This window comes from Scardinius erythrophthalmus (assembly GCF_964197995.2).
Source record: "Scardinius erythrophthalmus genome assembly, chromosome: 19".
In the NCBI taxonomy this organism is placed as follows: domain Eukaryota; kingdom Metazoa; phylum Chordata; class Actinopteri; order Cypriniformes; family Leuciscidae; genus Scardinius; species Scardinius erythrophthalmus.
In genome coordinates, this window is record NC_138239.1 from 38461318 (window position 1) to 38480696 (window position 19379).

The following is a 19379-nucleotide window of genomic DNA, read 5'->3' on the forward strand; positions in this document are numbered from 1 at the left end:
TAATACTCCACTGATACTCTACTCTACTGATACTCTAATAATACTCTACTAATACTCTGCAGATACTCTACTGATACTCTACTCTACTGATACTCTACTGATACCCTACTGATACCCTACTGATACTCTACAGACACTCTACTAACACTATACTGATACTCTACTAATACTCTACTGATACTCTGATACTCTACTGATACTCTAATAATACTCTAATAATACTCTACTGATACTCTACTGATACTCTACTGATACACTAATGAATCTCCACTAATACTCTAGTAATACTCTACGGATACTCTACTGATACTCTACTAATACTCTACTAATACTATACTTATGCTCTACTGATACTCTACTCTACAGATACTATAATGATACTCTACTAATACTATACTGATACTCTACTAATACTCTACTGATACTCTACTCTACTGATACTATACTAATACTATACTGATACTTTGATACTCTACTAATACTCTAATAATACTCTACTGATACTCTACTAATACTCTACTGATACACTAATGAATCTCCACTAATACTCTAGTGATACTCTACTGATACTCTACTGATACTCTACTAATACTCTACTAATACTATACTTATACTCTACTGATACTCTACTCTACAGATACTATAATGATACTCTACTAATACTATACTGATACTCTACTGATACTCTACTAAAACTCTACACTACTGACACTACTCTACTGATACTCTAACTAATTCTCTACTGATACTCTAATGATACTCTACTGATACTCTACTAATACTCCACTGATACTCTAACTAATACTATACTGATACTCTACTCTACTGATACTCTAATAATACTCTACTAATACTCTACTGATACTCTACTGATACGCTACTCTACTGATACTCTACTGATACACTACTGATACTCTACAGACACTCTACTAACACTATACTGATACTCTACTAATACTCTACTGATACTCTACTCTACTAATACTCTACTCTACTAATACTCTACTAATAATCTACTGATACTCTACTGATACTCTACTCTACTCTACTGATACTCTACTAATACTCTACTCTACTAATACTGTACTGATACTCTACTGATACTCTACTCTACTGATACTCTACTCTACTAATACTCTACTCTACTAATACTCTACTGATACTCTACTCTACTGATACTCTACTCTACTGATACTCTACTCTACTAATACTCTACTCTACTAATACTCTACTGATACTCTACTCTACTGATACTCTACTCTACTAATACTCTACTCTACTAATACTCTACTGATACTCTACTCTACTGATACTCTACTCTACTGATACTCTAGAGTAGGGCTGTCACTTTACGTTCGAAAATCGATTGCACAATCGATCGGACCAACCAACGCAAGTTTCAAAAACCAAAATAAGGAATCGATTTTAACGGCCTTCTCTCGGAGCGCGTCCAGCTCGTCACGATACGCCCGCAGCGAACGCGCGTCACACAGCGACTGCAGGCTCTGACACACACACATAACAGCAGATTATACTTCTGCATAATGTGTCTCTTTTTACTACAAAACTGTGAATTCTGCCGGTATTCAGTCTCATGCATACAGACACAGATTCGGGCTACGGTCTACAATCACCTTCGTAGGCGAATTTTTTTGACATTTCTAACCGTAAACACAGCCATGCTGAATCCTGCAGTGATGTTTCTCACTGATGTTATGGCAGTCCACTCTGCTTATTGTTTTTCGAGAATGTTGCGCTCCTGTTTGTCATTGTGCACGAAACTTCACGCCAATAAATCATCAGGAATATTGCTGACTTGTGCGCGTCTCAAGCGCCCTCTTTACGTTCGTCCTAATGCCTGGTAGTCGTCCGTGGATTTGCCCATATTTGGCGTTTAAAATGGAAACTTCTTTAGACAGGGAAAATCGATTTTACAATTGATTCAATGAACACTTATGTCTCAAAATTGAACATGATTTTTTCACAAAAGTGACAGCCCTACTCTACAGATACTCTACTAATACTATACTGATACTCTACTGACAGTTAGTTGACATGTAGTTGCAAAGTTACTTATAGTCAACAGAATATCTAACGGGACCATGAAAATAAAGTGTTATCATTTATGCAGTATATGACATAATCATTATATTTTTACTCAACCTGTTCTTCAGTATTTAATGAATGTTGGAATGAATCAGTCATGAAAACAAGTGTTTATGACAGCCACCTTTTAAATAATTGGAGTAACATCATTAAAAAGGTATTATGTTATTATTATTAAAAAAATGTAAGTGTTAGTAGTATGCAAATCAGTTGTTAATTTTATAATGTAATATTACAGTAAAACGGTTCCTGTATATAGCATTAGTTCAGAGAAAGAGAAAAGTTGACGTTTACTGTACCTGATATTTATCCAAGTGAATCGAAATCAAATCAAATCAGATGGAATGAATTGAATCAAATGGAATCGCATCCTTGTGGCCAGTTTGGTGTCAGTGTGCGGCGTCGCTGTGAACGTCAGACACACTCAACGCGCAGAAGTGTAAATGAGTGTCATCATTTCTGACAAAGTCTGATCCTTGACTGAGTTCAGAGTGATTGTGAGTCTGCTGTTGAAGGAAAGGTCTTCCTCATACGCGTCACATGACTCAGTTCATGCACTCCATCACGTTTACTCTGCGCTCGCTGCTAATTGCTGTAGTCGTAGTGCTTTATGGGTCAGTATATATCGCCAGATGAGCTACACTATAACAACTGATGAGAATTATTACTGTGCATGTGAGTGCATCGCCCGTCCATGACCTGACACACACACACACACTCACACACTCGAGTCCTGCAGACTGATCCCAGTGTGTGTCTCAGCGTGATTAGAGAATGATGAATGTGATCGGAGCTTGGCTAACGTTACTCACGCGTCTCAGATGAGAGATCCACTCATGATTAATTTGAGAACGACGAGGACGAGCACCTGAATGAAGCAGGGAAACCTCACGCAGACGTCATTATTCAGTGCCGTGTGTGTGTGTGTCCTCATGTACGTATGACACGTGAGGCTGATGATGTGTTTCAGAGACTGAAGCTGATGATGAAAGCTGTCTCCTCCTCAGAACAGATGCGAGTCCATCAGTGTGTCGTGTTCAGAGTCAGACAGACTAAGTGTGATTTCTGTGTAAAACCTTTATATATTTTTATCCACAAATGCTCATCTTGCACTCGCTGTGATGCGACACACATTACGTAATCAGGTTGAAAGGTCACGTGTGTTCCGGGTCAGAAATGTAGAGTAGAGTGAAAAACTACATCTCATTTTCTCCTCCAACTTCAAAATCATCCGACATCGTTGTTTCACCTTTTATTTATTTTTTGTAAATGGCGTTTGTCTTAGTCTTTGCTTGTTCTCTTTGTAAACACTGGGTCTGTTCTTCCGCCTACGTCACGCTTGACCTTTCAACCTGATCACGTAATGTGTGTCGCATCACAGCTAGAGCAAGACCAGCATTAGTGGTTAAAAGTATATAAATGTTTATTTAGTTTTAAAATATCCGCTGGTGTGTCTAGATGACTCTTATTCCTCGGCTGGATCGTGTCGAGACTTTGAAGCTGCACTGAAACTCACATCTGGACCTTCGACCCGTTGGACCCCATTGAAGACACTATATGGAGGAACATCCTGGAGTGTTTTCCTCAAAAACCTTCATTTCTTTTCCACTGAAGAAAGAAAGAAGAAAAAGAATGAATTAACCCTTTAAAAATTAATTATTACAAATTAAATTTGGTAAATAAAACAAGGATTATTGGAGGATTTAGTGACACTTAACAATAAGTTAATGTAATTAAATGCATGAACTAAAATTAACTAACATTGAACAATTTATTTGTTATAGCATTTATCTGCCGTGTTGCTTATTAATGTAATTTTTTTTATTTTTTTTTATTTTTTATAAAGCTCCATCTTTTATGGATCTACAAGTGCAGATATCATCTTTTTTTGTAAATAACTGTGAACTTTACTAGCAAAGTCAGTCGAGACTAGTGCTAGTGCAGTCAGATCAGCTTTATGTCTACAGCTTTATTCCAAGCAGCTTTACAGTGAAAACAGGAAAATAATGCATGTTTGCAGCATTGACTAAGTGTTGAAGAGTGCAACTATTCAAAGTGATCAGACACAAGCATTAGCGTACTCCATGGTTCCTGCGGCTGTGATGGAGAGATCGCAGTGAGTCGAGCCGTAGGTGTGCAGCTCTCGCATGTTCCTCCTTCAAAGCCCTCTCTTTCCCTGCACACGCTCCCAGGCCTCGCTGTAACCTCGCCAGTCTCATCCTGCTTCTGCAGTTTAGAGGCTTTCTTTCCCTGAAGTTTCTCTGCTCTTCTGTGATATTCGGATTGAGGTGTTTCGTAGCGTAAAGTATCTCTCGCCGCGTGAATACTGAGTCGAGTAAAAATCTATTAACTCTTTGAATCCTGATGTTAAAGTCTCACTGTAGTCAATAATTTCATCCCTTAAAACTCCTCTTTGATCACCAAAATGACATATTTGAAAGTTTTTTATCTTGACTGTAGCTCGACACCCTTGCCTCATTTAGTATGCGCGGCTCTATGAATATGCAAATGAGCCCCGCCTCCACTCACTCACTCAGCTCAGAGATCCACTGGTTGACGATCACACGTTGATCTGATTGGTTACAAGGTAGTGTGTGACGTCAGAAACACCAGCGATTTCAAAGCGTGTTTTTGAGACTGTCTTTGGTTCACTGCAGTTTTAAGGAGGAAATACTCAGCAATGCTGTCGACTTATGAATATACACATGGTTTGTCTTAAAGCAGATTAATAACACCACATAGACACATAAACTACATTAAAAGAAAACAAAATCATCACTTCCTCATAAACTGGCACTAAATATCAGTAAGAAAAATGGAGGTTGCTGCAGGAGAGGCCACTCTATAATATATTATAATTTTGTAAATAATAAATTAATTTTGCACGGTTAGTCCAGTTATGCCGTCCCGTCGCAAAAGTCACATGTCGTTTTTGGTGCACATTGAGGAATTTATTATTGGATAATAAAAAAAAAAACATTTTTGGAATTTATGCATATTTTGGCATTTCTATCCAGCTTTTTTTTATATGATATCCAAAAATGCGAATAAAAACAGGTGGATGGAAACATAGCTAGTTATGCACTGATTTCATGACCATTATTAGGAATGTTTTGTGTAATTCCGTTATATTGAAATGCGTATAAAACTCTTGATTTGATGTTCGTTTCCCATCTCCATCTCTTGTTACGGGAACAGTTTCCATGAATAGGGACAGAATGAGGCTTTAAACCGTTAAAAACAAGTAATTTTTGTTACTAAAAGTAGGTGATTAAACTCACAACCTCAAATGAGTAGTTTTATTTGACCAGATTTGCTTAAAAACTGAACATAAAAATGACCTTTTAATAAAATCAAATATAAATGAAATTGAAATTTCGCAGTAAGAAAAAAAAAATGGTTTTACACGCGACCCACAAGCTATTTAGCATACAAAAGATTATTTTTTTTAAAAACGCTGAATAGTGATTTCATAAATTACACTGAAGCAAAAAACTAATATAATATACAAACAGGAAAAGGGTAATTAAACATAAATAAATGCTTAAGAAAGAACTTACACTATTAATAATAAGAAATGCTGTTTTACTGTATGTATTAATACAGTAATACACAGTCATATTAGTAATTCTGCAAACCTAGGTATTGCTTTAATTAATTTTTGTTAATGCGTATAGAATTTTACTGTATTAAAATTTTTTTTTTGTTTTGATTTTCAACCGATAACATTTTTCAAAATTAAATAAATAATATTGTGTATTATATAATATGTTCTCATGATATGATATATGGGTACCACTTTACAATAAGGTTCATTAGTTAACATTAGTTAACTACCTTATTTTACATGAACTAAGAATGAACAATACTTCAGTGTTTATTAATCTTAGGTAATATTAATTTGAACATTTAAAATCAAAGGTTGTGTTTGTTAACATTAGTTAATGCACTGAACTAACATGAACAAACAATGAAACTAACAAAGATTAATAAATACTGTAACAAATGTATTTCTCATGGTTAGTTCATGTTAGTTAATACATTATCTAATGTTAACTAATAAACCTCATTTGTAAAGTGTTACTATTATATGATATAGACAAATTTTTATATAATTTTTTATGGGATATAAATGGTCGGTAATTTAATGGTAGGATTCTTTTTTTTTTTTTTTACCACAATGAATGAAATCATCGTTGTAATGTTGATAAAGGTGTTGTTGATGGTCCAGAAGTCATTGCTCTGAGTGTGGGCATGAGATGTAAAGACTCCCGTCAGTAATGATCCTCAGAGCTGTGTGTGTGTGTGTGTGTGTGTGTGTGTGTGTGTGTGTGTCAGGTGGACCTGTCCCCGGCTCTCCTGGCCCGTGTGATCCTGGAGTGTTTTCTGCAGGAGTGTGAGCCTTCAGTGCGTGAGTACAGCGTTACTCCCTAACCACAGAACACACACACTCAAACACTGTTATTAATAACTCATTATCCTGAGCCTCTTCTGCCCGAGACACAGCGAACACATCGAACACACTGCTGTGTGTGTGTATACTATACACTATATACAGAATATATACTATATACACAGCACAAACAGACTAGGCCTATATACTTCTTTAAATCGCAGTGTCTCGTGATTTGTTAAGGGCTCAAAGCCTTATGGCACTTTTGCTTTGAGATAGTTTGACAGATACTTTGCCAAAGCAATGGTGCAAAACAGCATTAGAGACCTTTTCTGTTATTATGAGAAGTTTTCATATATGTTTGATTGATTATGAAACTAGTGGCACAGATTAGACTATTAGAGTCTAGATAACTCATAGTTAGTATTAGTATTAGTGTCTGTGGTGTATTTGCTGGCACCAATAGACATTTTGTCCAATATGGGTGAGAACAGATAATTATTTGTTGTTCTGTGTCGGTGTATTTGTGGAGAACAATATAGACGTTTTAGCCAATATCAATATGTGATGATTATTTTTGTGTGAACAATTATATAAAATATAAAATCTGGACTGTTTTGTCTGCAAATGCTTCAAGTGAAATCTGTGATCAACAGCATGAAGATGCATTTGCTGACAGAGACCGTAGTGTTTCTGCGCTCAGTGTGTTTGTGTGTGTTTTAGCACCAGTGTTTGAGCAGAAGTTGGTGACGCTTGGTTTATACACAGCGTCCGCCATCTTCCTCTCCACACACACACACACACACACACACACACACACACACACACACACACACACACACACACACACACACACACACACACACACACACACACACAGAATCTCAGCGCGTCACAGGCACGTGTCGTGGGTTTAATCGAGAGAGAGACTCCAGTGCATGCAGTCGTATGTCAGTGTGAAGTGTGTGATTACTCTGGATGCTGTTATCCAGCTCTTGGCCAAACGCTCCTGATTGGACCTGTGTGTGTGTGTGTGTGTGTGTGTGTGTGTGTGTGTGTAGAAGCAGCACACAACACTCCTCTGATTGTACATAAACACCAGCTCCAGAAGACCTCACTGACCGCCAGAGACGCTTCGGCCAACACAGGCAAATTACTCATATCTCATATCTCAGGCATGAAAACATTGTGCGTAGAAAAACAGTGGACAGGAAAATACACGCTAATATTTCAGTCCCTCTGAAGTATAAAGAGCTCTTGGCCCCACTTTATATTAAGTGTCTATAATTACTGTTCTAACGTTTAATCATTTGATCCAGTGCACTTATTGTGTACATGTTTTTACACTGTATTTGTATTTTTTAAAATATCAGCATGTAATTAATATCTGTAAGTACATCTATAATTGACCCTACTCCTACACCTTAACCCTTAACCCTCCCCACAGCAACAACCCTGTACCATCCTCACCCGTAACGTTTGGAAACATTACTATTTTTAATGTTTTTGAAAGAAATGTCTTCTGCTCATAAAGGCTGCATTTATTTGACTAGCTGAACTTTATTTTTATATTTTTTAATTTAGTTAATGTGTATTTTATTGCAAGTAATGATTTAAAAAAATATGTTTTTTAATAGTTTTAGTTTTAGTTCACTGTAACAAAGCTGTTTTTCAATAACGGGATTTACTATTAACAGCGTCCATATCAGACAGATATTCACATGAATAAAGGTTGTAATGCCTAATGAAGTGGTTTACAGTGTGTGATTATACACTGAGTTGTTTTGAAATTAAATTCCATATATATAATCATAGGACAAAGCTTTTTCGGTTCAATTTTCATAGTGAGAGACAGTGGTGTAAAGTATTGGAGTAAATGTAATTAGTTACTGTACTTAAGTATCTTTTTGGCTACTTTATAGTTTTACTGAGTATCAAATATATTAGCAACTTTTGCTCTCTACTTGAGTACATTTTTGACTCCAGTACATTAGTGTTAAAGGGGTGGTTGATTATGATTTCATGTGCGAGTGCAAGCTGTTGTAGCTCCGCCCCCTGTGCCGGGAGCAGCAGCTCATTTGCATTTAAAGGAACAAACACAAAACGGTGCGTTTTTGCTCACGCTCAAAAATGTACAATTTTAACATGCTATATAAAAAATATCTATGGGGTATTTTGAGCTAAACCTTCACATACACACTCTGGGGACATCAGAGACTTATTTTACATCTTGTGAAAAGGGCATTATACCTCCCCTTTAAATAATGCAATTACATTTTGCATGGCTCCTAACTTTTTCTGCAGCAGTTTGCTATAAAGCAGCGATATCGCTGTCTAAGGGCATTGAAGGAACTATATCTAGTGTGTTTTGCCTTTACTCACCCAAACTTGTACACAAGGCTGCTTTACACGAATGCGAGTGCCTTAGCAGGTAGTGTCTGAATCACAGGTGTTGGATTTAGGAGATGAGGCCGAAACCAGCACATCCACTGCAAGTAGACTTTATTTAATTTTACTTTACATTATTTTATTTATCCACTATATTAATTAGACCTTTTTGAAGGATATTGATTTACTTATGGCTTTGAAACGTGAGAGATTGTAGACATTTAAAGCAACAACATGGAACTTTTCCTCTGCGGTCGCCCTACAGGTTGGAAGCGGAATTGTCCATTACCGCTGTCGTAAAATGATTTACGGTTACTGTATATGAAGCATGTAGGCTTCTTTTCATATGGGCAATGATAATATTATTAATCTTCCTCCTTTTATAATTTATACATATTTAGTAGACTAAACATTTTAACTCAAACATTTGCGATTTGCATGTCGATTACAATGCTCAAATCTGAACGAGAATAATAGCGATAGCATCCTAACCATCTAAAACTAACGCATGTTAGTGTTTACTAGCTACCAGATTGATAATTCGCTCATCTACTAGCTGATTCATGAAGATAAATAAATGGAGGACCAGATAGTTTCCGTAACGTAGCCAGGCAGACAACAGATTAGAAAAACTAAAGATAGTATGCAAGCAATTTACAGTTACTTACTAGTTCAACAGCATGACGGCCAAGTCAGCATCGGTCTGGTAACTCTCCTCCTCCATAAGCTAACGCCAGCGAGCAAACGCTCGACCAATATTGATCCTCGTCCTGACTTTCAGTTTATCACTCTCCCTTTTCCTCTTCCGACTCTACTCCGACAAAACCTTGGACTTCTTACGTTTCGCTGCTGCTTCAGCCATGACGAAAACAGACGTACGAAAACAAACGCGCTGGTTGGCCACATTTGAGGAAGTGTTGGGCGAAGTGACGTATGCCGTAAAGCAGTCGAATTTTGTAGTTCTTTTTGAGCGCAGGTTACTACCCGCACCCCGAAGTTACATAGTGCCAGTAAAAGCGATACAGACCCCGTCAGGCTCTGGCAGACGTCTCATTCAACCTATTGTAAGTCGATGTACTATCGGCATCCCCCCGAACCCCCCTAGAAGGCCTGAGGTCCACCCACCACAGATTTACCAAAAATCATGTGAGAAAAACTTGTATTGCTATGCCAATGCAGTTTATAGCTTGTTTTTTGGATTAATTATTGTGGAGTGTAGTTCCATTGTATTAATAAAATTCAATTTTGCACTTATTTCATCTGTTAACTCTCATTTGTTCCTGGTCGCTCATTAGTTTGAGGGTGGGGGGCGTTCAGGGACCTGGATATTGGATAAGGGGGCGCTGGCCCAAAAAAGGTTGAGAACCACTGCTCTAAGACTTTTACTCAAGTTGTATTGAAATTGGTGACTTGGAGTAATTTTAGCTGTAAGGTATCTGCACTTTTACTCAAGTCTGGTTTCCAGGTACTCTCTACACCAGTGGTTCTCAAACTTTTTTGGTCGCGCCCCCTTTAAACCTTTAAAAAAATCTGGCGCCCCCCCTCCCAAAAAAATTAAATAATAAATATATATATATTTTTTTTTTTTCTTTGACGAGCAACTTCTATGTTGGGCTTGCAACGGTCTGAAGAAGAACGATTCAGTGTAATTGCCGTTCGTTGCCGCTTTATAAAAGAAGAGCACTATCACTACCACTTTCACGCACATGAACGCCGTAGTAACGTAACGGCTGTATTTTTATTTATTTTTATTTTTTTGCTGATCTCCCGCGCCCCCCCTGCAGTAACCTTGCGCCCCACACTTTGAGAACCACTGCTCTACACCTCTGGTGTGAGAAGAGTGTTCTCTGTATAATCTTCCTGATAATTTTCCAGAGGCTCAGCCTTTCCGTTCTCAGTAGATTCAAATGAAAGTGACGTCTATTTTTCGCCCAATGCCCCGCCGGACCAAGGCAAGTTTATTTATATAGTACATTTCATACACTATGGTAATTTAAAATGCTTTACACACAAAGGAATTAAAATAATCACAAAATAAAAGCAAGGAAAATTAAAACAGTTATTAAAGGAATTAAAAGAGTAAAAATATTTTTCACAGCTCCCAGTTTTACTCTGAGATTTTCCCATGCCGATTATCAGTGAACCTTTGTGCTCATGGTCTCCCTGCTTCACCACTGATTCTCCCTGTGTGAATATTAGACTTTTGTAATGTGCTGCTTTGATGAAACTCTGCCTGGATAATTGTCTTAGGTGGCCATTAGCTCACAGGTTTGTCCAGAGCTGTCGGCGAGCGCATCCATCATTCCCCGTGTTTCCAGCACACTGCTCAGATCAATAGCCTCATATACACCAGACGCTCAGCCTTCGCGCACCATCTTTTATTTTCTTTCATTCCTTTCTTCCCCGTTTGCATTTAAGAGACACAGAAAATGTGCCTTTGGGACACTGAATATATATCCACTCACTTCAGCGGGATCAATAGAGAGTTTGAAATTGTTTCTGAAGTCTTCTCTCCAGTGAGTGTTGTGTCGGGGTTCTCCCAGACCGCTCCAGTGCTGCGCAGGCCGGATGGATGCGCATGTAAATAAATCAATATGTTCAGGGCATTTTCAGCACATATCGAATATGATATCAACATCTGTAATGCTTGGTCTTCTCCAGACGGCAGCCGGATCTTCAGAAGGCTCGACTTCACTAGAAAGCACATCAAATGCTGCGTTTTACTCCAGTCTCTTTGGAGTTTTGTGGCTCTGGGTTGAACGTCTGTTATCATGTCTGAACGAGATGATTGTTTCACTTTATCTTTAATTTCATTAATGTGCCTGAGCATGCAGTGAATAATGCGTATATACTGTAGACTTGACGGAAGCAGTGGGAGATTTAACTGCATCTTTTTTAAAGCAAGCGTGTTTTTCTCCAAATTAGATGAGTTGACTGTTTGCCCTGTTTTGGATTTCACATGCACATAATTAAACCATACTGTTGAAAAACAACACTGGGTTATTGATGCATTATTAAGAATAATTAGCAGTCATAATCAATAATCTTGAACATTGCTGAATCTGAAGACAGAATGAACACCAGTAAACTAAAGCGCTTTACTAATGGGTTATTTAACTCAACCAAATGCGATTATTTAGATATATACAGCAAAAACATAATATTATCAAAGTGATTCACTTTCATTTTCGGTCTGGATAGCACTAACCAATCAGAACTCAAGAAAAATGAATATGTGTATATTTTAGAAGTCACACAATCCTGGTTTCCGAGTACTCGGGTCATACTGCTCATCTCTACTCTGTAAAAAATACATTTGCAAATTCTGTAGTGCAGTAGCATAATTATTATTATTTTAATTACAATAAAAAAAATACTATTTCACTAACTATAATGAAAACTATAGAAGATGGTGAAAGAGACACATGTTTTAAAATCACAGTTCATCACAAGTAGCTTCTCCACAAGCTGAGGTAAATACTAAAAGAAGTTACACATAGTGTCACACAAATACAAAACACAGTCAAGGTCATAATGCAATGAACATTAATTAAACAACATATGATGTAACATAAAACTCAAATGTACATAATTAAGGGATGGGCAACTTCGCTCCTAGAGGGCTACTGTCCTACAGAGTTTAGCTCCAACCCTAATCAAACACACCTTAACAAGCTAATCAAGGTCCTCAGGATTACTAGAAAATTACAGGCAGGTGATTTTTTCAGGGTTGGAGCTAAACTCTGTAGGACAGTGAGTCCAGATTCCGTTGTTTAAATTTAGTAATTTACGATAATATTATTTAAATTGTCCGGTTCGGTCTATCAGTGTTTTTCCTCTGTGTATGTACTAAGGGAACTAGCGTTTTTACAGTCCTTTACAGTTAAATGAACCTATTTGGTCACTCTTTATATTAGATGTTTTTGACTACTATGTACTTACATATATATATACAGTCAAACCAACATTTATTCAGACACCTTCAACATTTCTCACATTATCTGTTTATTCGCTATAGTTTATAAAATGATAATAAATATGAGCAGAACTCAGTTATGAACTCAGTTGATATTTGACTGGTTTTGTCCGTCCTTCTGTTAGACTGTCTCACACATGAATTATGTTGAATATCTGACAGCTGTTAAATTTAACTACACGATTAGATAATACCAGTTTAGCTCAACCAATCACCAAGCAATGCTTCATTGTGTTCAGTCTGTGTGTGAAAAGAGCATTAGCAATTTAAGACAACGCACTTAAGAAAACATGATCAGCTCAAAGTATCTGAATCATTTTTGGTCCCAAATGTTTATAAATGTCACTGGTAGTCGCTGTATGATGAATATTTGGGTATAATATGTCACAGTTTACTTTATTTTGCTCTCCTCACTTACATAAATGAACTATAGTGTCCTGCAAACACACTAGTGAAAACCTGTACTAACCTCACCCATATCCTCCTCATATAACAGGTTTGGTGGAGGTGTAATAGTGGGTTTAGGTGTCAACGGTGTAATTATAGATGTACTTACAGAAATTAATTACATGCATGTATTTTTTAAATACAATGTAAAAAGATGTATGTACACAATAAGTGCATTGAATCAAATGACTAATTGTTAGTACATAGTAGTTAAAGACACTCAAGATGAAGTGTGACTGTGAGGGCAAGTGCATCGGGCGCATGATTCTAGCCGTTGAATCGTGAGATCCAGGCTCTTCATTAGCAGCTGTAGGAGGCGGTGAGGTAAGCATTGCCTTGACAAGTATACTAATTACTAGCGTATACTAATTACTAGCGTGGATGGGGGCGTTGCAGAGCTGAGAAACGGGCCGAGCTCCAGCCCTGCTATCAGACACAATCAGACCGAGGCAGATCAGTTCTGCCCCACTAACCCTACTGGGACCATCACTGCTCATAAAACCACAGACGAAACGCTTCTCCTGCTCTCTCTGTGTGCCGAGGAGAGGAGGATGGGTTTAAAGAAGTAAATATGAATATGAAACGAGGGCTTTAGGCAGCGGCAGAGATTTGCAGAGCTGTCCTCTGGCGTCTAACAGCCTCATCCATCACGGCCCGCAAGTACTCCATTCCTCTAGTATCTGTAAATGTTTTTAGATATTAGCCAATTTATATGCTCCCAGATTCATCATGGAAAATCAGCTTTAGCAGTGGCGCATTATCAGCGAGCGTCGCATCATGAAGTTTGATGTACGATTGCGTTGCTAGCGCCGTGGAGGAGGAGGGAGGCGTCTTGATTATAACCATAAGAAGAAGGATTTTTAATTAATAAACAAGCTCTGGGGCTCATCAGCGTCAGAGGCGATAACGGTTGTCATCCGTTATTTTTTTTATGACGATCGATGAGCTTCCGTCCAGGTTTTTTCTGAGTCTGATAATGGTTTCTCCTCTTGCCGGAGAGGTTGCGTGGCTTTTCTCCGCCTCATTCATCATCTCATCAGAGGTTGTTAAAGGTGGCTGTGTTTTTGGTAAACAGCTCCCGAACAACTCCCGTCTTTCCTCTTTAATATTCCCCTCCTCTGATATGGACGCCTCAGTCTGAATTTATGTCGACACGGGACAATTACATTAGATACGCGGTGTGTTTACAGTGTTGTGTTGGTAGGCGTCTTTAATAAATGTATGCTGATGCTGCGCAGATCTTCGGCTCTGTTGTTATTTACTGCGCCGTTTGTTCGCTGCGGATCCGCAAATGGCATTACGCCCCGGTGATGAATGAGCGTTAGAGTAAACTCATTTTAAAAGTGGACTGATTTATTATCTCTCCGGCCTCCATTTTCATCAGGTCACTGCTTGGCTGAAACCTCACAATGTCAGCCGCAAGGTCACCCCTTTTTTACGATTGTTCTTAACCCCATCGCTCAGAAAATGGACGTTTGGATGGACGGACCGGGTGTGTGAAGCAGGTGGTGTTGTGTGATGTGTGAAATGCGATGGTGGTCAACCTCCAATTACGAGAGCTGGTAAGACAAGGGCTTTAATGGCCTCTGTTTGCCTTCGGGGAGCTCTATTACACACTGCTGTTTTGCAGGACCAGCATCAAATCTATAAAAGTACCATTAAGAGGAAAAAATCAATCAAAATGCCATTAAAGTGGAATAAGTTGCCAATATTGCTGATGTGGTTGCGGCTTCTTTGATTTTCCCTCAGATTATTAGGCGCAGCGGCGTAGTGACTTTGTTAAGGGAAACGAGTGTTGTTGGGGAGTAATATGTCTCCCGGCTTCATAAAGTTTGCGGCCTCATATTTCCCGCTTTATTGATTATCCATTATCATTTGTCATGAGGTGTCCTAACTCAAGGGGAAATATAGCTCTCTTCATTGCCGAGCCGAGCGCCGGAGCACCGTATGGATCTGCGTGTGAAGGTAGAGCAATCTGGGAGAAAAATGAGCTGAAAACAAGGCGCCGCCGGTGTAGAGACTGCTGACTTGGCTTTGCTCTCCTTCAACAGGGGGATGAAAAAGAGAAGAGCTAGCGTTTGTTCTTCTCCAGCAGGGTTTTGCTGTTACGACACGGAGAGAGAAACCTCTGAGCTGCAGCCAGTGAGGGAGGATTGTGTTTGTGTGCAGACGCGATGACAGGCGTGTGTGATGAGTCTGAAGAGCTCAGTTCTTCAGGTGCCATCCGTACACTGGAAAACAACATGGCCGTAGTGTCCGTGACGTTGGCGTTTCTGAAGAGCATTTTTGAAGCCCAAAGTGGGCGGAGCCGGCCGTCGCCATCTTGGCAGCCGTATAACACTCCCGGATGGACAACACTCCCGGATAAATGAAAATGTGCAGTGAGGCGGATTAGCTGAGGTGACGTGACGCTAACAGACAGCAGACAAACGGCTAGTAGTGACATCAGCGGCAATCCACCTGTCACTCAAGTGGCCACGCCCTTAATTATGCACAACTTTAAAGCTTTAGAGTTTTTAAAAAATGCACCCCCCTCACAGTCTTCATGAAGGGCAAAATTAGCTATATAGACCCAAACCACTTTTTCTTTTCTTTTTTTTACCAGGCTGTAAACACTTTTTTTTCTGCTGTAAAGTTGGGCATTTTAACATGCGGGTTTATGGGATTGACTCTCTTCTGCAGCCGGTCTCTAGTGGCCGTTCGATGACCTGCAGTTGTAATAGATAAAATCTATTGGGTTGGAGTCTTGAGATGTAGCCAGTGAGGGAGGATTGTGTTGTATAGCTATGACAGGGGTGTGTGATGGGTTGGGAATTAATTTTCCAGTTCCGGTTCGAAATCTGGTATCCGCCTAACGGTTCCGATTCAATACAAATGATTAATTATTAAGGAAAAAATGCAAAATACTCAACTCAAACAATCCTTTTTGTGTTTATTTCTTCTACTTGTCAAATGAGTTTAACAAACTGGTAATATCAAATTAGCAATTTTTGCATAAACAATACATTTTTCTGAGGGGAAATCAACATTTCCGCATTCTCTGTGAGAATTTGGGACCTCTCCTATAGCTTATTGTATCTCCAGCAGTGGAGAATACCCTCTCAGAAGGGTAGAATATGCTTGAACACACATGTAAGATCCAGACAGGTGAAACAGAATATTTTTAAAATCGGTTTAGATGATTGATTCATAAAGACGTCACTTGTTTCATTACTGGATTAATCAGCGCTCTAGCGGTTAATAAACAGACATGCATGCGTGTTGTGTGCCGCTATACACCGATGGCAGAGCTCATTTCTTTAGGTGCCGTTGCATTAGCAAATTTACACATCCAGTGTCAATAACATAGAAATGTATGAAGCTCTGCTCACATAGAAGTCACTTTAAACCATCAGCTTTCTGTCCGTGAGCGAAATCTACGAGAAACTCCCGGTCGTGAGTGTTCCTGACCGGATTTCAACCGCAGAATTTCACCGAGCAACAGTAAATGTGACCACAACTTAACGGATAAGATCCATTGGGTTGGAGTCTTGATCTTGGGGTTTCAATATCAAGTAGGTCTATACTACTTTGCACTAGTTTACTACTACTTTTACTATTGCACATGTAATCTGAGAAAACAACTACTAGAATACACTCAAGGTTCTTTAGATGGGATGGAGTGTTTGTAGAAGCTGTCTGAAATGAGACACTTCACCTTTAAATATGGCTTTAAACATTCTTAAAATGAAGGCTCCTTATTGACATTTTTGGTTCCATGAAGAACCCTGACTTTTCATTGGATAAAAGTTTTTTTTAAAGAACTGTTCACTAAAAAAACAAAACCAAAACTGGTTCTTCTATGGCATCTCTGCTCGGGTCTTCTAGTCTTGGTCTGGTCTTGACTCCATCTCTGTTTGGACCTAAGTTTGGTCTTGTTTTAAAGAAGACACTCAGCAGATAGATTATTGCTGAAGTGAAAGCTTCAAAAAATGAAAGTATGAAAAAAGTATGGAAGTTTAAATTTACAATAAATCAAATATACTGTACTTAACATTTACTCTATCTATATCCATCTATCTGTCTATCTATCTATCTATCTATCTATCTATCTATCTATCTATCTATCTATCTATCTATCTATCTATCTATCTATCTATCTATCTATCTATCTATCTATCTGTCACATAAATTGTCTGGGAGGGTAATGGTTTGTAAAAGTTAAAAAATGTTAACATAAGATATCTCTTTAAAAAAATAAACATATTTAAATCTTTTTAAAATTGACTTTTGCAAATAACCTTTGTTAAATTTATAGAAGTATTTGTTAATATTAATGGACTAGAGCTTAAATAGTTTTATTTTTTAACTACCAACTAAAAAAAGATTTATAAATACTAACAAATATATTGGTCATTCATTGTTCGTTAATGTTAGTTAATACATATATATGACAAACAAATTTTAAAAGGGCTTTTTTATGAGAAGTTTTTATTTCTATGATGCATTTATTGGAGAGAATAATCCTGTCAGACGCACCACTGCTGTGAACGCGCGTTCACGTTTAAACACAATTTAAACAATGTATTATTCAATGCATTACTTCTATATAATTATATATTAAATTGCTCAAGCAAGTGGTAAAATATTTAACCATGTACTTATATTAAAATCTTTTGTATTTAAATTTTAATACAATAAATCTTGCATGTCACAAAGAACTTGTTTTTCCACCTCCACGAATGAGACGAGTGTTGTTCATTATGTCGCCTTGTTGAGGTAAATTGTAGTTTTCCTTGCTTTAACTCAGTCTTAAAGTGAAAAAAGTAGTAATTAATTAAATAAATTTATGGTGAGATTACTACATTTTATTTAATTAATCGCACTTATGGTGAAATTACTACATTTTCAGGTCAATCGGTGTTCATTTTGATCACGAAACATGCGCTGTCACTTTAATTCAGCGTTTGCAGCACAGCAGAAATAGACTCGGTGCGGAAACGATCTCTGCACTGCTGTATACGCACCGCAACTGGAACAGATCGATCATCGACGGACTGCATCCGCGTGCAGTGTACGGGAAAAAATACTCACCGCAAACGAAATATATGTGAAACGGGCGTTAGACTTGGAGCAGGAGAGCTACTCCGGCTGCTACTCGCAGTAGAGCGAGTGTTGCCATCTTCAGTTCAGCGACATATTTCCCGCCGCGCGCTCTCTGTCCGCTAGTGCTCAACTGTATGTGACGCAAGTGTTTGTTTGTGTGTGAGTGTGCGCACGTGCGCACTCATTGGGATAATTGTAAACGCGCAAACACAGACAGAAAAGACATGCCATCGTGGAAATAAGATAAATAACATATTACTTAAGGGCCATGTAGTTTTTTTTTTATATAAAATAACAAATTGTAATCTGGCGCTATAAAGAAAATCAAATCAAATTTACTTGACCTCCAAGGGGGGGCGGGGGGAGCCGTTAGGAGGGCGGGGCGCACCCCTTATATAATGGTAAGGGAAACACTGATTATGAAATATGACGACTTCTAATAGGGGAGGAGCCCGATCAAATAATTTAGAGTACCGTTTCTATGGTAACGCAACGTCCAATTTAAAAAATGGTTTTCACAGGATGAATTCTGAGTTCGGGAGCTTTCGAAAGGTACCTAATTTATGATAATTGCTAAAATAGGCAATAAAAAATAGAATATTATATTTTAGAGGATAATATATATAAATATGAAAACCAAAGTTTCAATTATTAAAAGTGAGTGCATCGAGTTTTTGTGACAAAGGCCAGAACTCCTGTTATGATAAAGATTTTTTTTGAGGTGCACTCTTGTCATAAATTAATCTATTACTGTTCCTACATGATTAGTAACAAAAAACAGTGGTAAAATATATATTTAGGAGTCTTAGACCTTTCCAACGATATATAGTTTGTTATGATTAGATTAGGATTTAATTGTAATATAGTGCAGTAAACTGGCGTCCTGCTGGCGGGACGGTGAAGAATGGCCATGAAAACACTAAATGATGGCTTTTATTGTGCACAAACCTTACATTATAATTAAATAAAGTGAAATGCTACTTG

General features: G+C 38.1%; 1 protein-coding gene across 6 annotated transcripts in view; it reads left to right on the top strand.

Moving 5' to 3' along the window:
- The window catches only part of cdin1 (CDAN1 interacting nuclease 1), a 140966-nt gene that overhangs the window by 60288 nt on the left and 61299 nt on the right, over positions 1 to 19379 (top strand). For all 6 annotated transcript variants that reach the window (XM_081394061.1, XM_081394060.1, XM_081394062.1 and 3 more), the window contains exon 6: positions 6445 to 6517. In XM_081394061.1, the coding sequence (XP_081250187.1) occupies positions 6445 to 6517 (73 nt within the window). The remainder of the gene's footprint in view (positions 1 to 6444; positions 6518 to 19379) is intronic.